Source organism: Prionailurus bengalensis, chromosome A1, assembly GCF_016509475.1.
Source record: "Prionailurus bengalensis isolate Pbe53 chromosome A1, Fcat_Pben_1.1_paternal_pri, whole genome shotgun sequence".
Classification (NCBI taxonomy): domain Eukaryota; kingdom Metazoa; phylum Chordata; class Mammalia; order Carnivora; family Felidae; genus Prionailurus; species Prionailurus bengalensis.
This window is the reverse complement of record NC_057343.1, coordinates 28,933,371-28,955,143: the sequence shown is the minus strand read 5'-3', so window position 1 is coordinate 28,955,143 and position 21,773 is coordinate 28,933,371. Positions and strand designations below refer to the sequence as shown.

At 37.8% G+C, this 21,773-nt stretch overlaps 1 protein-coding gene across 1 annotated transcript in view; it reads right to left on the bottom strand.

Annotated features, from left to right (window-relative positions):
* The window catches only part of VWA8 (von Willebrand factor A domain containing 8), a 366,373-nt gene that overhangs the window by 96,984 nt on the left and 247,616 nt on the right, over window positions 1–21,773 (bottom strand). The window contains exons 30-36 of the mRNA XM_043579664.1: window positions 20,461–20,571; window positions 19,456–19,520; window positions 18,900–19,025; window positions 17,641–17,750; window positions 16,657–16,811; window positions 11,619–11,814; window positions 3,734–3,815 (exon numbers count right to left, since the gene is read on the bottom strand). Of these exons, the coding sequence (XP_043435599.1) occupies window positions 3,734–3,815; window positions 11,619–11,814; window positions 16,657–16,811; window positions 17,641–17,750; window positions 18,900–19,025; window positions 19,456–19,520; window positions 20,461–20,571 (845 nt within the window). The remainder of the gene's footprint in view (window positions 1–3,733; window positions 3,816–11,618; window positions 11,815–16,656; window positions 16,812–17,640; window positions 17,751–18,899; window positions 19,026–19,455; window positions 19,521–20,460; window positions 20,572–21,773) is intronic.

Below are 21,773 nucleotides of genomic sequence, written 5' to 3'. Positions count from 1 at the left end.
GGCATTCACTGTCAGAAAGAAAAGAACTCTAAACCAACTCATATCTCATGCACCTGCAATGTTAGACTCACTCCTCAGGGGTCTAAGTTTCAGTCTAAGTGCTAAAGCTGATATCTTTTCTATGGGCTTTACCTGCATTTATATTTAATATTTTGCATTTTCTGACTTAGGAAGTTACAAGAATTTATAACAAGGAATTTATATACTTGTCATATAGATTTCATACATATACATATTTTCTTTGCTACATATTCATTTCTAGGAATGCAGTTTTGCTTCTATGAGTCAACTGCACACTTCCTTTTTCTAGGTATAGCCTTCACTATACAAAAGAAACAGATTAGAAATTTGAATTACCAGCATTGGCTCTCTAAATACATCTGATATTTTCTATGTAAAATAAATGGTCTAAAGGCGGAGTCTCATCAGATAATAAAAACATAATAAACTATCAATGTAGATTCGGGAAACCACAAAACCACTATGTGTTGGGTCAAATCTTGTAACCTCCTAAAGAATAAACCAAGACTACCTGACCTTTTTTTTTTTTTTCCAGTCTGCCTTAGTAGATACTAAACACAGGTGACACAGCCAGCTACTCTGGGACACAGAAGCTTTAAAATATGTTTATATGAAGAAGATGGTAACTACTGCTTCAGCGTTTCAGAGCTACTTTACAATAATAGAAGGACTCAAAGAAGGCAACATTTGACATAATACAGGATTTATCTCACGTTCTGCCAGAAATATTTGCCTTAGGAAAAAAATTAATAGGTACACATGGTGAAGTAAAGGGCTATTCAAGAATAATGAAATTTATCTACGTGAAACAATAATGTTTGTAATTCTTCCAAGAGCACTCAAGATGTATGACTGTTGAGTACTGTATCTACTGGCTAAATGTTTAACTCTTCATAGTATGAAACTTGAAATATGTCAAAATATGTCAAAAAAGGGTGAAAAAATCACATTTACTGCAATTTGCTCTAGAATCTCTTCTTCACCTTGTTTTTTATTTTTAAGTTTTATTTATTTATTTTGAGAGAGAGAGAACATGAGCAGGGGAGGGGCAGAGAGAGGGAGAGAGAGAATCCCAAGCAGGCTCTGTGCCGTTTGTGGAGACTGACGCAGGGCTCAAACTCATGAACTGTGAGATCATGACCTGAGCCGAAATCCAGAGTCAGATGCCCAACTGACGGAGCCACCCAGGCACCCCTTCTTCACCTTGTTTTAAATGCATATTCCCTTTTATACATAATAGCAAGGTCTTTAAGGAACACATAGAATCATAGTAGAGGGAAGCCCAGATTTACATACACCCACACATGAGAGCTAGGCAGTATCATTTTACAGATGGAAATAATACAAAAATTTGAGGAAAAATACTCAAATTTTACTGGGGGCAAAAGTGATGTACTCATTTTGGTTCTGTAGTTACATGCAATGTCACTGTATTTTCTGTTATCTGAAGTTAGCCATCAGATGGAAAATTCCAGCTATCTAGCAGAATGCTAAATTTAAGCAACTAGCAGGAAAACTGAAATCCAGATGGGTTGTTCTCTTGGACTGCATATATGCCAAAAATGGCAATAGCTAATCTCAAGAGAAATTCAGGATATACTGATAATGAACAGACTCTAAATCACGTGGCACTTGAAACATGGCAAGTCCAAACTGAGATGTTCCCAAAGTGTAAAATAAATACTGATTTCAAAGACTTAGAAGAAAAAAGGAATGTAAAATACCTCATTAAAACTTTTATATTGAATATGTGTCAAAATGATGACATTTTAAATACATTGGGTTAATAAAATGTTTAGTTAAAGTTAATTCCACCAATTTCTTTTTCCTCTTTGAATATGGCTAAGGAAGGAACATAAAATGACATTGCATTTTATTTCCGGTGAACAGTACAGCTCTAAATGAATGCATTACAGTGACCAGTTGGCACTGGCTATATACACAGCTGCTCTTCCAGATGTTGTTCCTATGGCAGGTAGAACATGGTCCACATAGAAAGTTAAAACGGAAAAACAACAAAATAAAGCCTAGGGCCAATGAGGGAGAAATTAAGAGAAATATTGGAAAAGATTATTAATGCTTTAGAAATGTAAAAAACAAAAAGTTGTTCTTTGCTTCTGTTGCTTGAACTAATAGTATATTTTAATAAGCATATAATTCATATGGAGTAAGGAATTTCCCCAAATGACCAAAAGCCATTTTCCATGAAATTGACAAGGTGAGATGCTCTAAGAAGCCATACTTCTATATGTTGGAACAAGTAAACCTATTTTTTTGAGTAATGCTTTTATTCTTCATATTTATTGACCTTGATTAAGGGTCCTAAGAAATAAAGCTGTGCTTCTGAGTTACTGTGTACTGTCATGCTCAGCTATTTACTTCTAGGGGTTAGAGGAATGGGTGCAAAGGTGGCCTGTGGGTGCCGTGGATGACTGACAGCCTTGGTGTGGCTGGCCTTTCTCTCCTGTTGGATGGCTCTCCAGGGTCCTCTGCTTGGCATCTCAGCTGAGGCTTTCACCCCTGTGTTGTGAGGTCTCAGTTGCCTGTCAGGAAGTATATGTTAGTAGGGGATGTGATGTCAATCTAGGCCAAAGCAGAGTAAAAAATTAGAAGAAGGAGGAGTTGGCCCCAGGGGGGCAATGTAAGGAAGAATCTAGGCCAGGTGGACCAGAGCAGGGGCTCAGTTAGGCTGAGAGAGAGAGATCAGGCATGGATACATCCAGAAAGGGATGGGCTATTGGAGAGGACACCTGTGCTCCTCAAGGGTAGACACCAAACACGTTGTTTCCCTTCTGTATCCTCCATCCAACTGGTTTGAATACTTTGCTTCCGTCATTGGACAATAATAAGAGCAGTGAATGATCATGAGTTTCATTCTAAATCTCTGGAAGCCTTTAGCTACTACATAGCCTTCACAACCGCAGATGCACAGTAGCACATTTAAAAACAATATTAAACAAATGCTATTTAAATTCCTTTGACATTTTGAACACATTTGCCTCCAAAAACTAATATGTAAAGTTAATAGATACGGTGGATGGAGCTAGAGAGTATTATGCTAAGCAAAATAAGACAGTCAGAGAAAGACAAATACCATATGATTTCACTCACATGTGCAATTTAAGAAACAAAACAAGCAAGCAAAGGGAAAAAAATAAGACAGAGAGCGATGAACCAAGAAACAGACTCTTAACTGTAGAGAAGAAATTGATGGTTACCAGAGGTGGGGGGTAGGTGGGGGGATGGGTTAAATAGGTGATGGGGATTAAGGAGTGCATTTGTGATGAGCACCGGGTGATATGTGGAATTGTTGAATCAGTATATTCTATACCCGAAGCTAATATTACACTGTATGTTAACTAACTGGAATTAAATAAAAACTTAAACACATTTAAGAAGCCCAAAGATTTCTGCAATACTGAAAATGCTATTTCAGTTACAGAAAAACTTATCATTAGGACAGATCAAAAAAGAGAAATGAAGCCTTGAAGTTTGTTAGACTTATACCTATATGACATTTTTCCCAAATGAAAATAAAAATAGCAGTAAACCATGCAGAACAGCAGCAAGACATAAGCCAAGTGCAACTGGGGGGAAACAAGAGCTTGCTATTTAAGGAAGCAAAAGCACACATTTATTCAGAGCACTTGGGAAGACTTGGCTCACTTTCTATCTGACATACAAACGGAGGACAAAGGTGAAAGTGGATTACCTGGGAATAGGGATGTATCGGAGTTTCTTTGATCGAAGGTCAGTGATTTCCATGTAACCAGCTGTTTGTGGAGGGGTAACATCTACAAACAAGTCACGACATTGAGCAGAGTATTAAATTACAGCAGGATAGCAAAATAAGACCAAAAGAAAGCATGAATGTTGCTAAAAGTGGAATGAAGTTACCAGTACACTCAGGCAAAACTCTGAGACCCACCTGACAAGGTCCTGGGCCAAGTCTAGTCTCTAGGTTATGTTTTTGTCAAGGAAACACAAAGATTGTCAAATACATGCATATTAGGCTATGATTCTTTGCTGTCAGAAAATTACCCAAGTTCTTTTCATTGTCTTTGCTAGCTTCCCAAGATGAGAAGTTTCAGCACTTAGAGTTTATATGAAATTATTTCATCACGTGAATTCTGTTTTTCCTTCCTGGGAAGTCACAATGACAGTATAACGTAGTGGAATCAGTACCCACTTTGTAATCAGACTGGCCTGGTATAAAATCTTGGCTCTGATATGTCCTAATTGCGTTTTTGGCTGGTCAAGTTAATGATCTCACTGCTTTTGTCATTTGTGAAATGGGGGTAACAACAGCATCTGAGCATCATAAACATTATTTGGGGGATCAGATGAATTGGGTAATTGCAAAGCACTTAATTAGCAGTTGCTTGACACACGGTACCTGTAGTAATGAGGGCCACGCAAGACGGGAGAGGGTGAGGTGAGCATGGGCCAGTGGGGTGAGGGCTCTGGATCACAGAAACTATGAAATGGTGGGGGAAGAAGAGGGGAATGACATAGAGGGGCCAGAGCTCTCATCTCCAGTTCTGGAGGTGTTTCCAGGAGGATTCCAGGGGCCTGCTGATTTCTTTTCCAAAGCCTTGAGTTATACCACCCATCATCCCTAGCTGCCACTGCTGTGTCAGAAACTCTGCTTAGTCCTTTTTTTTTTTTTTTTAATGTTCATTGATACTTGAGAGAGAGAGAGAGAGAGAGAGAGAGAGAGAGAGAGAGAGAGAGACAGTGTGTGGGAGTGGGGAAGGAGCAGAGAGAGAGGAAGACACAAAATCTGAAGCCGGCTCCAGGCTCCAGGCTCTGAGCTGTCAGCACAGAGTCTGAAGCAGGGCTCAGACTCACCAACTGTGAGATTATGACCTGAGCCAAAGTCGGCGCTTCACCGACTGAGCCACCCAGGTGCCCCAGACTCTGCTTACTCTTTACAGGTAGTATTTTTAATACTGACAACAAAGACTTATGATTCCTGCTCGAGAGATGAGGAAGCTGAGGCTTACAGAATTATGGTAATAATGTGACTCGCTTGTGGCGACATAGCTGGAGGGTGATGTAGGTGGCTTTCAAACCAGGCCGTTCCAGCTTTGAAGTCTCTGCTCTGTCCACCACTCTACACAGCTCCTACCTAGGCTGACCCTAGGGCAACAACTTTTAAAATTGTTTTACAAAATATTGGCTATCAGTGTCTCTTAAAAAAATCTCCCTTACACAGAACCCATACTTTAAAAAAAAATTTTTTTTTTTAATGTTTATTTTTGAGAGAGAGAAAGGGACAGAGCACGAGTTGAGGAGGGGCGGGGAGAGAGAGAGAGAGAGAGGGAGACACAGGATCTGAAGTTGGCTCCAGACTCTGAGCTGACAGTACAGAGCCTGACGCAGGGCTCAAACTCATGAATCAGGAGATCATGACCTGAGCTGAAGGTGGACGCTTAACTGACTGAGCCACCCAGGCGCCTCTACAGAACCCTTACTCTTAAAGATTTTTTCGGTTGTCTATATCTTATTACAATTCCAGATTAGAATGAGATATCCAGGATGTTCATACTGGATTTATCCAATGTAGTTTACAAAAAAATTAAAAACTTCGCATTTTTATTTCATGTTTTTAGCTGAAGATTTCTGAGTTAGACCATCTGAAAAATTCAAAACTCAAAATATCTCTTATTTATTCAACAAACATGGTTAAGCTCACTTTGCACCAGATACTATACAAAGCACTGAGGATAGAGAAGAAGGAGGTTGATTCCTCCCTTATTCAAGGAGCCCACAGCACAATGAGGAAAGTTCCTTTTAACCAAACCAGACCGAATCCAACCCACTGAGGGCCTTTCGGGACTTGGAAAAGACTCTAGGGTGAGACTCATGGGCCCGAGGCCAGGTATGAGCTGCAGAGCAAGGCAAGAAGGAGTGCCAGGGGTCAGAGGTTTAGGAGGAAATGGAGGTAATGTCCAGGGATAACAGAGAGGGTAAGACAAGAGAGTTACTATGGTAATCTGACCACCCAGCTCAATTGGCTGTCCCCTGATGGCCATTTACAGAAAACAAGCATGCTTATCATCTGTCACACAGGCCTGCACTGGAAATGCTGCCTAGGATAATAGGTCAGTCTCGGATAAGGTTTTGCACCATCTATCATTTTTGACAGTTCCTGCGGCTAAGACCCAGCTGAAGTAGGTTGAATTATTTATGGACCCAGGTTCTTTGCCAAAAATGACCAGTTACTGAAGAGGTTGGGATGCCTAGAGCTGTCTAGCTAACAGACTTATATTTTTGCCTTGTCACTCATGGGAACTTTTTTCATACATAGCAGAATGAAGCTGAGCTATGGCCATCAATGCTTTTAGATGGCCTGTGAAAACAAAGTAAGTCAACTTATTTTAAAATATTTTTTTTTCCCTACATCGTTTTTTTCTTTCACTGTGCAAATTAATTCCATGGCATAAAGAGGGTGAGAAAATGCAATAATGACTGTGTCTATTTCAAGAAGGAGAAAGCAAGAATTTTACTCCTGGTGCTAAAAAATATTTTCATGTATCAGAAAAGGCAATTCATGGTTATAAAGCACATCAAAGCAGTATTAACGGTAGTGGTAGCGGTGGTAATGGTAAGTGCTTGAAAAATGATCAGAGTTGATGTTTACTGATTTGAAAACGAATCAGCTTAGAATACATGATTGAATTAAGGAAGTGAAAATCGTGGCCAGACTTCCCTGCAAAGTTAGCCAAATCCTTGTCAATCCGTTTTAAATGTTTCAACGCTGTAGAGAGGACGGAGGCTCAGTAAATTTCCATTACATTTATAATCCAGGTGGATTTCCAAGATAGGTGTAAGCTACGCGCGAGGATGAGTTCACTAATGATTAAAGGGAAGTCACGGCTGCAGTGCTTCCTGCATAGTTCCCGCAAACAGTGGGGACAGCTCACGTGCACAGTGCCAAGGTTAGGTAGGAGGTATAAAAGCTGTCAGACAAAACAACCACGAACACATTCAGAGGGAAGATGAAATTATATTAAAAAATTCACTCCTTCTAGCAATGTAATTTGATGGACATTTGTTAACTGCCAGGTTTAACGCACTTCTGTGTTTACAGATTAAGAGTGATGTGTGCCCTGCAATCGTGCCAATGCCAAATCTTTGAATTTACTCAAAGTTCAAAACACAGGGCATCAATTTCAATCCAGAGTCATTATTTTGTGCTTAAAGAGCTGAGAACTGTGATAAAAAAAAAAAAAACACACAAAAAAACAAAAACAGCTAACATTGCCCTAGATGAAAAGTGTTTGGAAGAAAGCAGTAAATCTCTCCTTGTTTGCATTAAACAAAAGCTATACCATCTTTGTAAAAGCCACCAAGAGAGTAGCCTTTACAGTTTCTATTGATTCCTTTAATAAAAGGCTGATATGTATTAGTTCCTGGCTAATCAGATAGATGGTTGGATTCTATTTACTTAAAAAAAATTACCTATTTTTTTATACCAGCATCAGCTCAAAGATTGCTTCTTAACTAGCAAAAGTATTTTTGACGCTATAATCTTTTCACTACTACTTTGGAAGTTATATACTCAATTCCTAACTTACCAACACATCAACTTAATATCATTGCCTTCTTCCTGAACACTGTAAGGCACTAGAACACTTTAACATCAGTTACTCCTTTCCTAACTTGTGGATGATAATTATCTCATAGTTTTGATATATGCTCCTTAAAATTTCACAAAATTTCATTACTTTTTATCCCTTATGATAATGTTTGTTAGTCACATATTTATTCTTTTTTCATATGTTCTCATCTGAATGAGTTGATCCCTAGATCTGTGCACAACTATCATCCTGGTATCTCCTTTTGTCATTTTCCTAGTTTTTGTTTTTTTTTTTAACAGCCCACATTTAAAAAATTCCTCCTGTGTGTTAGACACTATGCTAAGCACTTTATATATGTTTGGAATATTTAAGGAATTCTACTTAAACAAGTGAGGGGAAATAAAACTCCTGGCATCTAAGAGAAAAATGTTAAAAGATATAAACAAGCAATTCTCAGAAGAGTAAATTGCAACATGTAAAAAGATTCTTCAAGTTACTAGAAATTAGGGAAAGATAAACTGAAACCACAATAACGGGGTCAGATGCCTACAAGAGTGGATAAGGTTGGGGCACCAGGAACCCTTTTATGTTGCTGGAACAATGCTGGGAAACAATTTGATAGTTCTACTTTTAGATAGGTAGATAGATAGATAGATAGATAGACTCTCAGCATATATACAAGGAGAGGGATATAAGAATATTCATTGCCCACTATCTGTAACAGCAAAAATTGGAAAGAACCTAACTGTGCATCAACAAAGACCAGATGAATAAACTGTAATATGTGCAGCAGTGAAAGTAAATGAAAGTGCTATTGACATGGATGGTGACAAAGATTATCTCCTTTGACCAAACTCTAGTCAGGCTCTTCTGGATCCTCTTCCCAAACAGACCCCGACTTTTGGGCTTCTGTGTCCATCTCTGTCTTGTCCACTTTCAGCGAGAGCCCTGCTAATAAGTTTAGCAAGAATCCTCTCCCCCGCCTCAATATGTGATCAGGTTCCTCATCCTCTACTCCCCCCAGGTAAGGTCTGATCACCCTGGCCTGACTTCAGCAAGAATCCTGTTAGGTCGATTTAGCCCATAGGTTTCCTTATCCCTGATTTCCTCTTAGTAATTTTCTATCCACTGATCCCTACCAACAGAGGATCTATACTACTTGATTTTGACACTCATTATAAACTACAAAGCTAGGAAATAACCAAGAATGTGCTGTTAGTGAAGGGATAGATACAGAGATCAATGGAACACAATACAAAATACAGAAACAGACCCAGACATATGTGGTCAGTTGATTTTCAGCAGAGGTCCGAATGCTGCAATTCAATGGAGAAGGACAGGTTTTCCAGCAAATGATGCTGGAACAGTGAGTATCTCCATACAAAACTATGAGTCTCAATCCACACCTTGTGCCATTTAAAAAAATATTATCTCAAAATGGAGCATCTAAAACTATAAAATTTCTAGAAGGGAAGATGTTCCCTTCATCAAGAAGGCAGAAGGGGCGCCTGGGTGGCGCAGTCGGTTGGGCGTCCGACTTCAGCCAGGTCACGATCTCGCGGTCCGTGAGTTCGAGCCCCGCGTCGGGCTCTGGGCTGATGGCTCGGAGCCTGGAGCCTGTTTCCGATTCTGTGTCTCCCTCTCTCTCTGCCCCTCCCCCGTTCATGCTCTGTCTCTCTCTGTCCCAAAAATAAATAAACGTTGAAAAAAAAAAAAAAAGAAGGCAGAAAATGTTTGAAAAGAATATATCTGATAGTGGACTTGTATCCAGAATATATAAGGAACACACAAAACTCCTAAAACAAACAAACAAACAAACAAAAACACCAAATAACCTGAGGGCAAACAGTCAGACCTTTCACTAAAGAAGGTACATGTGACAAGATGCTCAACATCATTAGGCACTAGGGAAAATACAAATTAAAATCATCATGAGCTATTGCTACACACCTGCCGGAAAGACTGACGACACCAAGAACTGGTGAGGAGGCACAACTAGAACTCTCATTCATTGCTGGTAGGAATGCGAAATGATTGCCACTTTGGAACACAGGTTGGCAGTTCTATCATATAATGTAAAAATGCCATTCCTACATATTTACCCAAGTGAAGCAAAGACTTATGTTCACTTAGAGATCTGTGCATAAATGTTCAGAGTAGGCTTATTCATTATTGTCAAAAAGTGGAAATGATCCAACTATCTACCAACAAAGCATGAACAAAGCATGCACATATACACAACAGATTACTACTTGGCAATAAAATGAACTACCGGTACACAAAACAATATAAACGATTCTCAAATACATGATATTGGGTGAAAGAAGCCAGACTTGAAAGACCACATACTATATGATTCCATTTATACGACATTCTGGAAAAGGCAAATCCATAAGGACAGAAACAGATCAGTCAGGGGTTAGGGAGTAGGTAGACAGGTTGACCACAAAGAAGCACTGGGGTGGGGGTGGGGGCTCTGGAAAGATGGAACTGTCCTCTGTTCAGTTATGGTGATGGTTACACAACCGTATGTGTTTGTCAAAATCACAGAACTATATACAAAAAAGGGTGAATGTTACTCTGTATAATCTGAAACTTAATAAGAACAAATGCATACTTTAAAAATATCACTCTGTCTGATGTGTGGAGAATGGGTAGGATGCGGAAAGAGTTGGAAGAGGAAACTCTCAAGAGGCTGTTGCAATATTCTGGTGCAAGATGGCAGTGATTTGGATGTTGGTAATAGAACTCTAGTCAAGTGGGTAGATACAAAATACAGTAGTCAGGCTGTATCAAAAGGACATGATGATTTGTAATTGGATTAGATAGAGAGGAAGATGAAGAAGAAGTATCAAGGCTGACTCCCAGGTTTCTGGGTAGTTGGAGATAACACTAAATTCTGGTATAGAATTTCTTGTATTTCCTGGGATGCCTTCATGGCTCTGTACCTTTCACATAGGATTCCCTGTTCCTGAAACAATTCCTTCATTTGATTCAATCCCCTTTATCCTTTCAAGGGTCAGCTCATCATCACCAGTCTGGACTGTAAGCTTCCCCTTTCATAGATCACCTTGTGAGTATTCCTACCATGGCACTGTACTGAGACTGTCACTTTCTTTACCTGCCTCTTCTACCATAAAAAACATTTTGGGGAAATGGTGATTTATTTGGAAGAAGTGAATTCTAAATATTATCATATAACCAGGACTTCCAAACCCAGTAATAGATTATAATACATGTAGCATTATAGTTCTTAAGTTCACGGTGATATAATGAATGTAAACACAGGACAACATATTACTACCACTACGACAACATATTACTACCACTACGATGCAAATAATAATCTGTGGCTCAATGATCAAACATTTTCATAATTATCCATTATGATGAAAGCCTGTGTGGTCCAGCAAAAGTAGCTCTAGACTTGGGACAGGAAGACCTTAGTGCAGATCTGGGCTCTACCAGACACCGGTGGTATGGCCCTTGGCACGCCATCTTGCCTTCCTTTGTCAGCTTCCCTGCATATAAGCTAGAGAGTACACTGATGACAGAATGGGGATTTGAAGATTAAATAAAGGTATATAAAGAAAAGTGGCACAGGACCTGGCATATATCTTGCGGTAATAAATATAAGACGACTTTGAGAGAACTACTAAGTGAATCAGTCTGCATGAGTCCCTGGTCTTTCATCATAAGTTGGGCCCCATTTTCTATGCCTAGTAGTCTAAGAATTTTTAAAAGTCCCTTTGAAGACATCTTCTAAGTTAAGTTATTGTACAGATTATAAAGCAAAGGAAAAAGAGTTCTAACAGCAGTGGCTTCAATCAGAGACTGCGAGAAACTGACTGAAAACTTTCTGAGCCCACCCCTCGGACTTTTTAAGCTGCTAGATCCTGGTAGACTTATCCACATTTATAAATACAGAATGACAATGATAAGTTAAATATCCCTACCAAAAGAAAACTAGGTTTACGACTTTGGCAAATTAGGAATTGGTAAGTTTCTTACCTTTTGGGTAGATATCTTTTAGAGGGACTTCTCCTGGGGGCAAAATCCTGACTATCTGATTAGTATCTAAAAGAGTCACACAATTGCTCTGCTTTGGACTTTCACTTGTTTTCTTTCCTCCATAGAATGTTGTGTCAGTGACATTTGGTTTATGAAGAGATGATGGCCTTTTCCAAGAATAGACTTCACTGGGTGACTGAAAGAAAAAAAAAAAAAGATTAAAGTATCGAAATACAGTTGACCCTTGAACAACACAGGTTTGAACTGTGAAGGTCCACTTACATGTGGATTTTTATTACAGTAAGTGTATTTTCTCTTCCTTATGATTCTCTTTCTTTAATTGCAATAAGTGTATTTTCTCTTCCTTATGATTTTGTTAATGACATTTTCTTTTTTCTAACTCACTTTATTGCACATATGTAATGTATATAACATACAAAATATGTGTTGATCATTTATGTTATCAGTAAGGCTTCCAGTCAACTGTAGGCTATTAGTAGTTATGTTTTGGGGAGTCAGATGTTATATTTGTGGAGTTGTGATTGTGTGAAGGGGGTCAGCACCCTAAATCCCCTCTTGTTGTTCAAGGGGCTATGGTACTATAAACTATATTCACCACACCTGCTACAATGCAGCCCTTTAAGCAGATACCGGTGGTAAACTTGTATTTCACAAGTATAAGAAAACCAAATTATTTCTTGACCTTTTTGAATCTGGTGTAGAAAATAGCTGCTTCACCAATAATTATAATTTTTAGGCAAATGTGAAATATAAAACATATATATATATATATTTTTTTTTACCTTGAAATAAATGAAACAAATATCTGGTTCATTCATTCTCTAGCATAAGGAACAAGACATTACCAGCAATCTGAGGTCCCTGAATGCTGTATCCCATTCATATCTCCTGTCTGCCCTAGATGTTTATAACTCTTCTGGAATTTTGTGTTATTTTTTCCCTCTTGCTTGACTTCAAATTATTACCAAATATGTATTTATCCTTTCTTACTCCAAGATCATAGACATTCTCCTATGTATTCTCTAAACATTTTAAAGTTTGTCTTTCACATTTAAATCCTTAACCCATTAGGGATTTATTTTTGTGAATGGCATGAGGCAGGGATTCATATTCGTCCTTTTTTCACATGGAGAGCTAATTGTCCAAATACCACCAGATACTAAATGGCACTGATTAACATTGCTATCATAAAATACAGTTCTCTATATGCATGCATCTGTTGCTGGGTACTTCATTCTGCTCTTATTTATTTTTCTTCCCCCACGCCAATAACACACTGTCTTAGTTACTGAAGCTTTATAATAAACCTTGAAATTTAGTAGGTTCTTCTTCAGCAACGTCTTGATTATTACTTGTCCTTGCTTTTCCATAAAAATGTATGAAAGTTGCATTTGCCTGTATCCTTGTCAGCACTTGTTACTGTCAGTATTTTTTTTTATTTTAGCCATTTCAAAGGCGTATATAGTATCTCATCATGATCTAAAAAATTTTTTATTTTTAATTTTTTTATTATAATTTATTGTCAATAAAAAATTAATGTTTATTTATTTTTGAAGGAGAGAGAGACAGAGTGTGAGTGGGGGAGAGGCAGAGAGAGGGGAAGACACAGAATCTGAAGCAGGCTCCAGGCTCGGAGCCGTCAGCACAGAGCTCAATGCAGGGCTTGAACTCATGAACCGTGAGATCATGACCTGAGTCAAAGTCGGATGCTTAACTGACTGCGTCAGTCATGATGTCCCTTTCATCATGACTTTAATTTGCATTTCCTAAATGACTAATGATGGTGAACATCTTTTCATGTACTTAATCTCTGTATCCTCTTAGGTAAAGTCTCTGTTTAAGTCTTTTGCCCCCCCTTTTTTTTTTCACATTTACCTCCAAAGTTATTTCTATATCTATCTAAATATATTGAAAACTGTGAGTTCACACAAATAAATCCAATTCCAATTCAACGAGATTCATTTTAGGTTTTTTCCTTTCTTTATCTGCAACTCCCTTCTAATGAGAAACTAGATTTCATTATCTTTAATATATTTACTTTCTTGCTCGGTTCTACTGTATGTGACTCATATCCCATCCCATTACTAACCTTCCCTCCTGGGCAAATGCCCTCCTTACTCTCCGGTCCTGACAGTCCACACTGGGCTACGCTCATGAAAGGATGCCCTCCTTGCCTTACTTGGGCGCCTACACCATGTTACTTCTACTTCTTCATGGGCACCGTCTGCATCCTGCCTGGAGTGAATTCCCATCACAAGTGATGACACCCTCCCCCATCACGGATGTCCTCACCTGCTCAGTCTCTGACCTCTGATACCTCACACGGGGTCACTCTTTGCCCGTTTTCTATATTGGAATATTTGTTTTCTTGCTCTAGAGGTGTTTTATTTTGTTTTGAGAGAGAGAGAGAGAGAGAGAGAGAGAGAGAGAGAGAGAGAGAGAGAGAGAGAATGAGCGGGAAAGGGGCAGAGAGAGAGGGAGACATAGAATCTGAAGCAGTCTGCAGGCTCTGAGTGTCAGCACAGAGCCCAATGCGGGGCTTGAACTCATGAACTGAACTGATTGTTACCTGAACTGAAGTCAGACACTTAACCGACTGAGCCACCAGATGCTCCAACTTGCTCTTGAGTTTTAAGAAATCTTTATATGTTCTAGGTACAAGTCCTTTGTTGGAAATGTGATTTGCCAATAGTTTTTCCCAGCCTTATCTTTTCATTCTTTTAACAGTGTCTTTCACAGAGCTAAAACTTTAAATTTTGATGAAATTCAATTGATCAAAAATTTTGTTATGGATTATGTCTAAGATTCTCAGTACAATGTTTATTTAAAAAAAATTTTTTTTTTAAATGTTTATTTATTTTTGAGACAGAGAGAGACAGAGCATGAATGCGGGAGGGTCAGAGAGAGGGAGACACAGAATCTGAAACAGGCTCCAGGCTCTGAGCTGGCAGCACAGAGCCCGACGCGGGGCTCGAACTCACGGACCGTGAGATCATGACCTGAGCCGAAGTCGGACGCTTAACCGACTGAGCCACCCAGGCGCCCCAGTACAATGTTTAATAGAAGTGGCGATAATGGGTATCCTTGTGTTATTCTTGATATGAAAAGGTATGCTTTTAGTGTTTCACTATTGAGGATGATATTTGCTATAGGTTTTTGTGACTAGGTGGCATGAAGTTAGGAAAGTGATAATAAGCTTATAATAATTTAAGTGCCTCTGATAATGCTATAAAAAGTTAATGAGAGGTGACATACCCCCTTATTGATAGCTTTATGAAGGATTAAAAGAAATTCACATAAAAGCAGGAAGGCACTGTGATACAAGAGAAAGGATACAGATTTGAGGGTCAGTCACACTTGACCCTCAGATCCCAGCTCCCTCACTCATAATTTGTGTGGCCCAGGAGATATATCTTCTCTGTTTGTTTCTTCATCTATAAAACCTTGTAAAATTATTTTAAAAATTAATTATCATGCATGAAAGGTTTTAGAATAGTGCAATGCCTGACTTTTGTGTTAGGTCCTAAAAGGTATGATTGTTACCATAAAATGTTGAAAGGCTCCTTAACTGACCCTAGTCTTTCATTTAACAAATATTCACTGAACACCTCCTGTATGTTGTGTGCCATATTAAGTAGGGGGAGATAGAGCTTTTTTTAATGTTTATTTATTTATTTCGAGAGACGGAGAGAGAGGACCTGAGTGGGGGGAGGGGCAGAGAGAGAGAGAGGAGAGGGAGAAGTGGGGATAGAGCTTTTAATTTAACAAGGTTACTAGTCCTACAGGCTATAAAGGATTCCTATAAGGTTATGGTAATGGTGTCTTATACTCAGTGTAAGATACTTTTACTTTCTAAATCTTTATAGTGACATTACATTTCTATACTAGTTTCTTCAATTGGAAGATCAGTATTTTAAAGGATTCCACCTTCAGAAAAATAGCTCTAGCATTTTCTCTATTGATGACAGCACTCATTAAGAAAGCATACTAAACACAACTCTCATTCAGTCAAGGCTGCAGTAGATACTATATTCCAACAACATGTTTCATTTTCAGTTATATAATACCATAGCAAATGCTTTCTCCTTGATAATTAGGAAGACATATGGCAAAATCCTAAGCCACATATTATCCACTGGGTTTTGGATTTCAAATGCCTTATACCCTGAAGTACTCATCATTCATTAATTACATTAAAAAGTTGAACTTATGTGAGATTGGTGTACCATCATGCAGAGCCCATGTTTTTATCTTTAAATGATTCTATTTAAAAATAAGAGCTACAAAGGAAATTATGAAAATTAAATGTTTAATAAAAACACATGGAGCTACCTCTAAGGTTATTAGATGGCAACATGGACTTAAATCACCTTTATATTTCATTTTCCCACATTTCCATCAGAGGAAGATGGGATCTAGCTTCACCTGAAGTCAATTACAAATAGTCCCTTCTTTACAGATAACAGTACGTAATGGCAGGAGGGACCATCTAAGGCAGATTTAAGTTGAGACTATCACCATAATCTGGATGCTGCAAAGACACAATAAGTCAGAGCAAAACTCAGCGGAAGATGAATAGATGTTCGTGAGTGCTGAAAAAATTTAATTGACAGTAATGAGACCCCAACAAATTTAACTTTAAAAAATTCCAGAAGACATGTTATTTTGTTAAGTTTCCAATGTTCCTCTTGACAGATTACACGAACACACAACAAGACAATATCAGTAGGTTAAGCGGTTAACTGTATCACATGAACTCCCATGTACGGAGAATATGGGCTTTCCCTTACGAACCAATATAATTGCATTACCCTATAAATGGTAATTTTAAAAAAGCAATGAAACTCTTTACGTAGAATGCATTTTTTAATGACTGATTTGGAATACAGTCTTGATCTAAAATGTTTACCAGAATATCATTACATTTTTAATCACTCCTCAACTAGCCTTATAGATTAGAGGCTAAACCAAGTAGAAAAAAAACATCTATTAAATAATTGAAAATACTGGTGCTTACCATGAGATCTGGGAAACCGACAACAACCGTAGCATAACTAGTCTCATCTGAGAGAATTCGGTTAGGAGAGGCAATCTTTTGTCCCACTGCTGAACTTAGATTTTCAGATGATAGTTGATCACTTGAAATTTTATGAGGTATGCTGAAATCTGTTTCTGCAGTGGCAGAGAAACATTAGATACCATATGCCCCTACAATGCTCCAGGAATTAATTTTTGCAAGATTTCATTCTTGCCAACTCAAATAGAAAAGCACAAGTTAAAAAAGAGAAAACAGTTTAATTATATTCATGGCCTTTTGTTTGAGAAAACTCCGTTTTTACAGTCAAGGCATCTTCTCTAAGTGAATGCAAGTATTTACTGAATTCAAAATTTTATTAGCGCTTAAGAGACTCTTAAAAACTGAGAACAAACTGACGGTTGATGGGGGGTGGGAGGGAGGAGAGGGTAGGTGATGGTATTGAAGAGGGCATCTTTTGGGATGAGCACTGGGTGTTGTATGGAAACCAATTTGACAATAAATTTCATATATTAAAAAATAAATAAAATAAATAAACATTAAAAAAATTTATTAGCAATGCATATTACCACTAATAGCACCCTGCAGAAATGATGTGAAACTGCCCCAACCAGTGCTGGTAATGGTATGTTTTAGATTTTTTCCATAAGTACTATTCACCCCCCAAAACTGTGATGAATTAAGTAGACATCTAATGGTCTGTGTAAAAAAAAGAAAAGATGCTACCCTAAAAGACTATTAGACTTGGCACCTGAATGTATATAAAAATTCTGATTTCTCAGTTAGAAAAGTCAATGACAGAACTTAAAAAAAGAGTAGATTCTCATTTACTATTTCTAAAGTAGTTACTAAGCTTTCCCTTTTAGTATGAACTTAACATATGTTGATGTTACTGCTCTAAAAGGATTCTAGGGGACTGTAAGCACGTACCCATACAGTCATAAACACAAAGAACATGGGATTTACCTTGTATGACTCCAAATCCTGTGCTAGGCAGCTCCTCTTTCAATGCGTACAACTGGCAAACCCCGCTGTCCTCAGATTCGATGTGTGCAGGCTTAGTTAAAAGATATTTCCTGCAAACAAACAAAACATCTAAGTGAAAAAAGTTCTTCTTTTTTAATAATTGTGAGTCCAGGCTATGAAAAATCAGAATTCTACCCCTTTCCCCCAAGGCTTCTTTTTTATATTCAGAGTAAAATTTGTAGTTTCTGAGTTACCTCATGAATTAACAAATAACTTCTCAACACTGTGTATCAGGAGCAGCGCATAATAACAATGCACTAATAAATATGAACCAAAATCTAACACTTCCTGTAAGAGGAAGGGCTGCAATAATAATAATAATAATAATAATAATAATAAATAAACAAATAAATAAAGCAATTCTAATGAGAAACTACCCCCACCCCTGTATCATGGGACCCGCTATTGATATGACTGTTTCATCAGTCAGTCAGTCAAGAGGGAGCCTGGTCTCTGATTTCTGACCAGCTGAGGGACAGAAGCCCTAACCATTGTAACCACTGTAATCCCCTTGATCTACTTATTTTTAAGATTTCTAAAATAGGGATGTATAAATAGGCAGAAATCTTTTGCAGCAGGCTACTTCTGCTTGTGACCCGAGGGGAAGAGAGAGTCTGTATTTAGCCAGTAGAGGTAATGTGTGAGAGAGGGGGACTTAAAATTTACTGTGCACCCTATTTATGTCAAGTGCATATAATGGCCCTTTCTTCAAGAAGTGTATATAGTCCAATGGTGGCAGGCAACACAAACACGAACATAACTAAGTAAGAGCAACCAAGATAGAATGAAGAAGAAACTTCTAAGGGGTGAATTCTGTGAAGTTCCAAAAAGGCAACAGCTCTAGGGCAGAGACTATGACCCTCTGAAGACAGGATAAATCAAAAATCGATTTTGAAGCATCTCTGGTTTGGTAAGAATACAGTGGATTCTCAATGTACTAATAGGAAAAATCCAAAGAAATATGGATCAGACATAAAAGTCATTATGTTTCTACTGTTCATTTCAATGTCATTCTCTGAAACACTTTCATGATTACTCCGTGAAGTGATATTTAATTGGTTTTCATTTTTTCCCTCCCCTTCTTCTTTCACCTATAGAGATGCCAAATTCAGAAACTGTGTGTGAAAAGACAGACTGGAAGACAGAACAGTAAGGATGCTGGGTAAATGCTCTTTGAGACACTACGTAAATCCACCCACTGGTGTGTTCTACTCTCCACCAGAAGCCACTTGTCCTCCGCTACAAGGAAGACTGTCTTGAGGTCGATGGGAAGTGAGATGGTGTGTGTTCGCCCTTCGAGAACATCCAGCACAGTCAGGCTGTTCCTGAAAGAGGAGAAGAAAACTATCTGAAAGGAAATGATGAGGGTAACGATTGAGTAACAATGGCACAGTCATTTCATGATACTTCATGCAACCCTAAAGAGAATATTTTCAAGACTAAATAATAATAAAGAGAAATGTTAATTGAGAAAACAGATCTATAAAACTCTAAACTCTGTAGGGGTATGCATAAGAAGAAATAATGGATGCTGATAACCGCAAAGCTGGCAGTGGTGGTACTTTGAAATTAAGAGCACTGTCTTTTCTTAGGTCTGGATTTAAATGTTCTCGCAATGTGGGATGAGTTGCTTTTACAATAGCATATTTGTAATGTGGTTATATTGGCTTTATAATAAGCAAGTATAATTAAATGAGGAAACAGAATGGGCAAACTAAGGATCCCAGTTTAAATCTTCTATAGCAAAGCACTCACCCATTTTCTTTGTAGAATACTAGCCAGTTTTTGTGCGAAAATTCTTTACACATTTTATAAGTTTCCTAAAGACAAAACCAAACAAAATATTCACATTAAATGTGTGAGATGCAGTCATGTGTCTTCAGTTGCTTTCCCTTAAATAAAGTTCTCCAACATGTAAAACATGTAATCCTGTGAGAAGCCGCCTCTTTATTTACTCCAAGGCTCTTACGGTGATGTGGATTTAAATACAATTCAAAATTTATTGTGAACTATGTGCTAAAACATCTTTTAGGATAAAAGTTTAAAAAGTAATGCCAAATACTGGTTAGAGATAAATATGCTATCTGGAGAGTAACTGTGGAATTTATACCATAATATAGACATAAAGGAAATACTGCTTTTTGTAGATTTGGATGTATTTACGGCATTTAAAACATCTCTCTTTTTTTTCTTTCCATGGTCTTTTAAGACTTATGTATTGCAGGGCAGAAGGTAAGTCGTATTTTATATCCATTACCTTTCTCTGAATGGCAGAATAAATTCTCTTGGGTTGGCCTGAAACTTATTTACTAGTTTAATTTAGTTAATAAGTTCAAATGTTTATTCATCTAGTAGGTGCACTCGGGTGTCATACTTGTCAGTTTATCATATAAATCCAAAACATAAACATATTAACTCAAAAACAGTTCAGTGACTGCATGATTAGGAATTTGTCATGAATATCACCCTCAAGAAGCCCACGAAGCTCTATCGCTATTATAGCTCAGTCCTGACAGGTCTTCATGTGAGTACGATGTATACAAAAAAAAGCTATTGGTGTTAGTTATATGTGTATCAGTGTCTTACTTATATGTGTATCAGTGTCTTTTCATATTGCGTTAAAATCTACAAGCGCACAATAAGAGAATTCTCTTGTGCTGTAAATAAAAGGCCCTGAGAAGAACGGCCATGCATGCATCTTTAAGGTAGAAAACTACAGAAGTCCTTGGCAACTTGCTGGACAAGTTGGGTATTCCTTACAGCTTCCTCCTTGTTCCACCAGGAAGATTTCTTAGGTGTAACCTCTTCGGAAGGGAGGATGAGACGTCGAAGGGCTCGGCTAGTGGTGTCTAATAAGAGGATGACATTACTCTGGAAATAAAGAGAACAGTAAACAGCTCAAGATGTTCTTTTTTTTTTTTTTTTTTTTTTTTAAGCAGCAGCTTCTTGACAACCTGGGAATAAAACATATAGTGGTAAACCAAAAGGAAGATGACAATATTGAAATACTTAAGAGACACCATAAAGACACTAAATGGTTTTCCTTAATACAGAATTTAAAGTAGTAGATGGTTTGATGAAAATATTTCAATTATGTAATGCAGAAGGGAGTCTCTTTGAAGATTTTATCTTAAAACCATCCCCTTCTATACACAGGCTATTTTAACCATGGTTCTGTTTTATTATATACTTGAAATTAAGAGGATTGATAATTTTTAAAGTCCATTTACTTTCATAAAACTTACATGTCAAGAGTGTTTTGTTGAAAATTGTCTTACATTGTGCATAACTAAATCTCACTCATGCTTTTCACAAATCCAGATTTACTTCAGAAAATGTGTACATGATAAATAGATAGGTTAGCAAGAAAATATCAGGATCTCAAGAACTTAATTCATAATGAGTGTGTCTTCATTTCAAAACTCACAGTTGGTGCTGTAATAATGTACAAACAAGAGATTTCTCTCCAGCGGTATTAATCACAGTTTTGCAAATGAAGTAATAATCTCCCAGTAATTAGCAGTGTTTTTTCAAGAAAAAAAAATTTAAGTAAATCTCAAGCATTACAATCAATGAACAGAAATACATGAATAAGAACTTAAAATTGAGAAAGCCAGAAAAGATTAAATATTTTAAAGAGATGCTATTAGCTTGGTTTTTTTTTTTTTAAGTTAAAATTTAAACATGTTTGAAGATTAGACAAAAAGGTTTGCAGGGTACCTGGGTTGCTCAGTTGGTTGAGCGTCTGACTCTTGGTCATGATCCCAGGGTCTTGGGATTGAGCCCCATGTTGGACTCATGCTGAACCACTGACCATGGAGCCTGCTTGGGATTCATTCTTTCTCCCTCCCTCCCTCTCTTTCTTTCTCTCTCTCCCCCTCACTCTCTCTCCCACTCACACACACTCTTTTTCTAAAATAAAACAAAAATCAAAAAACTCCGAGAGCCCCAAAAATGTTCGCAAAAAGGCACGTACAAGCTGTTTGTCAAGCCTCATTGTTATGCAATGGTCTTTTTCTAGAAAGTTTTTGTTTTGTTTTGTTTTAAATTTGGGGCTTCTCTAGCTATCCTAA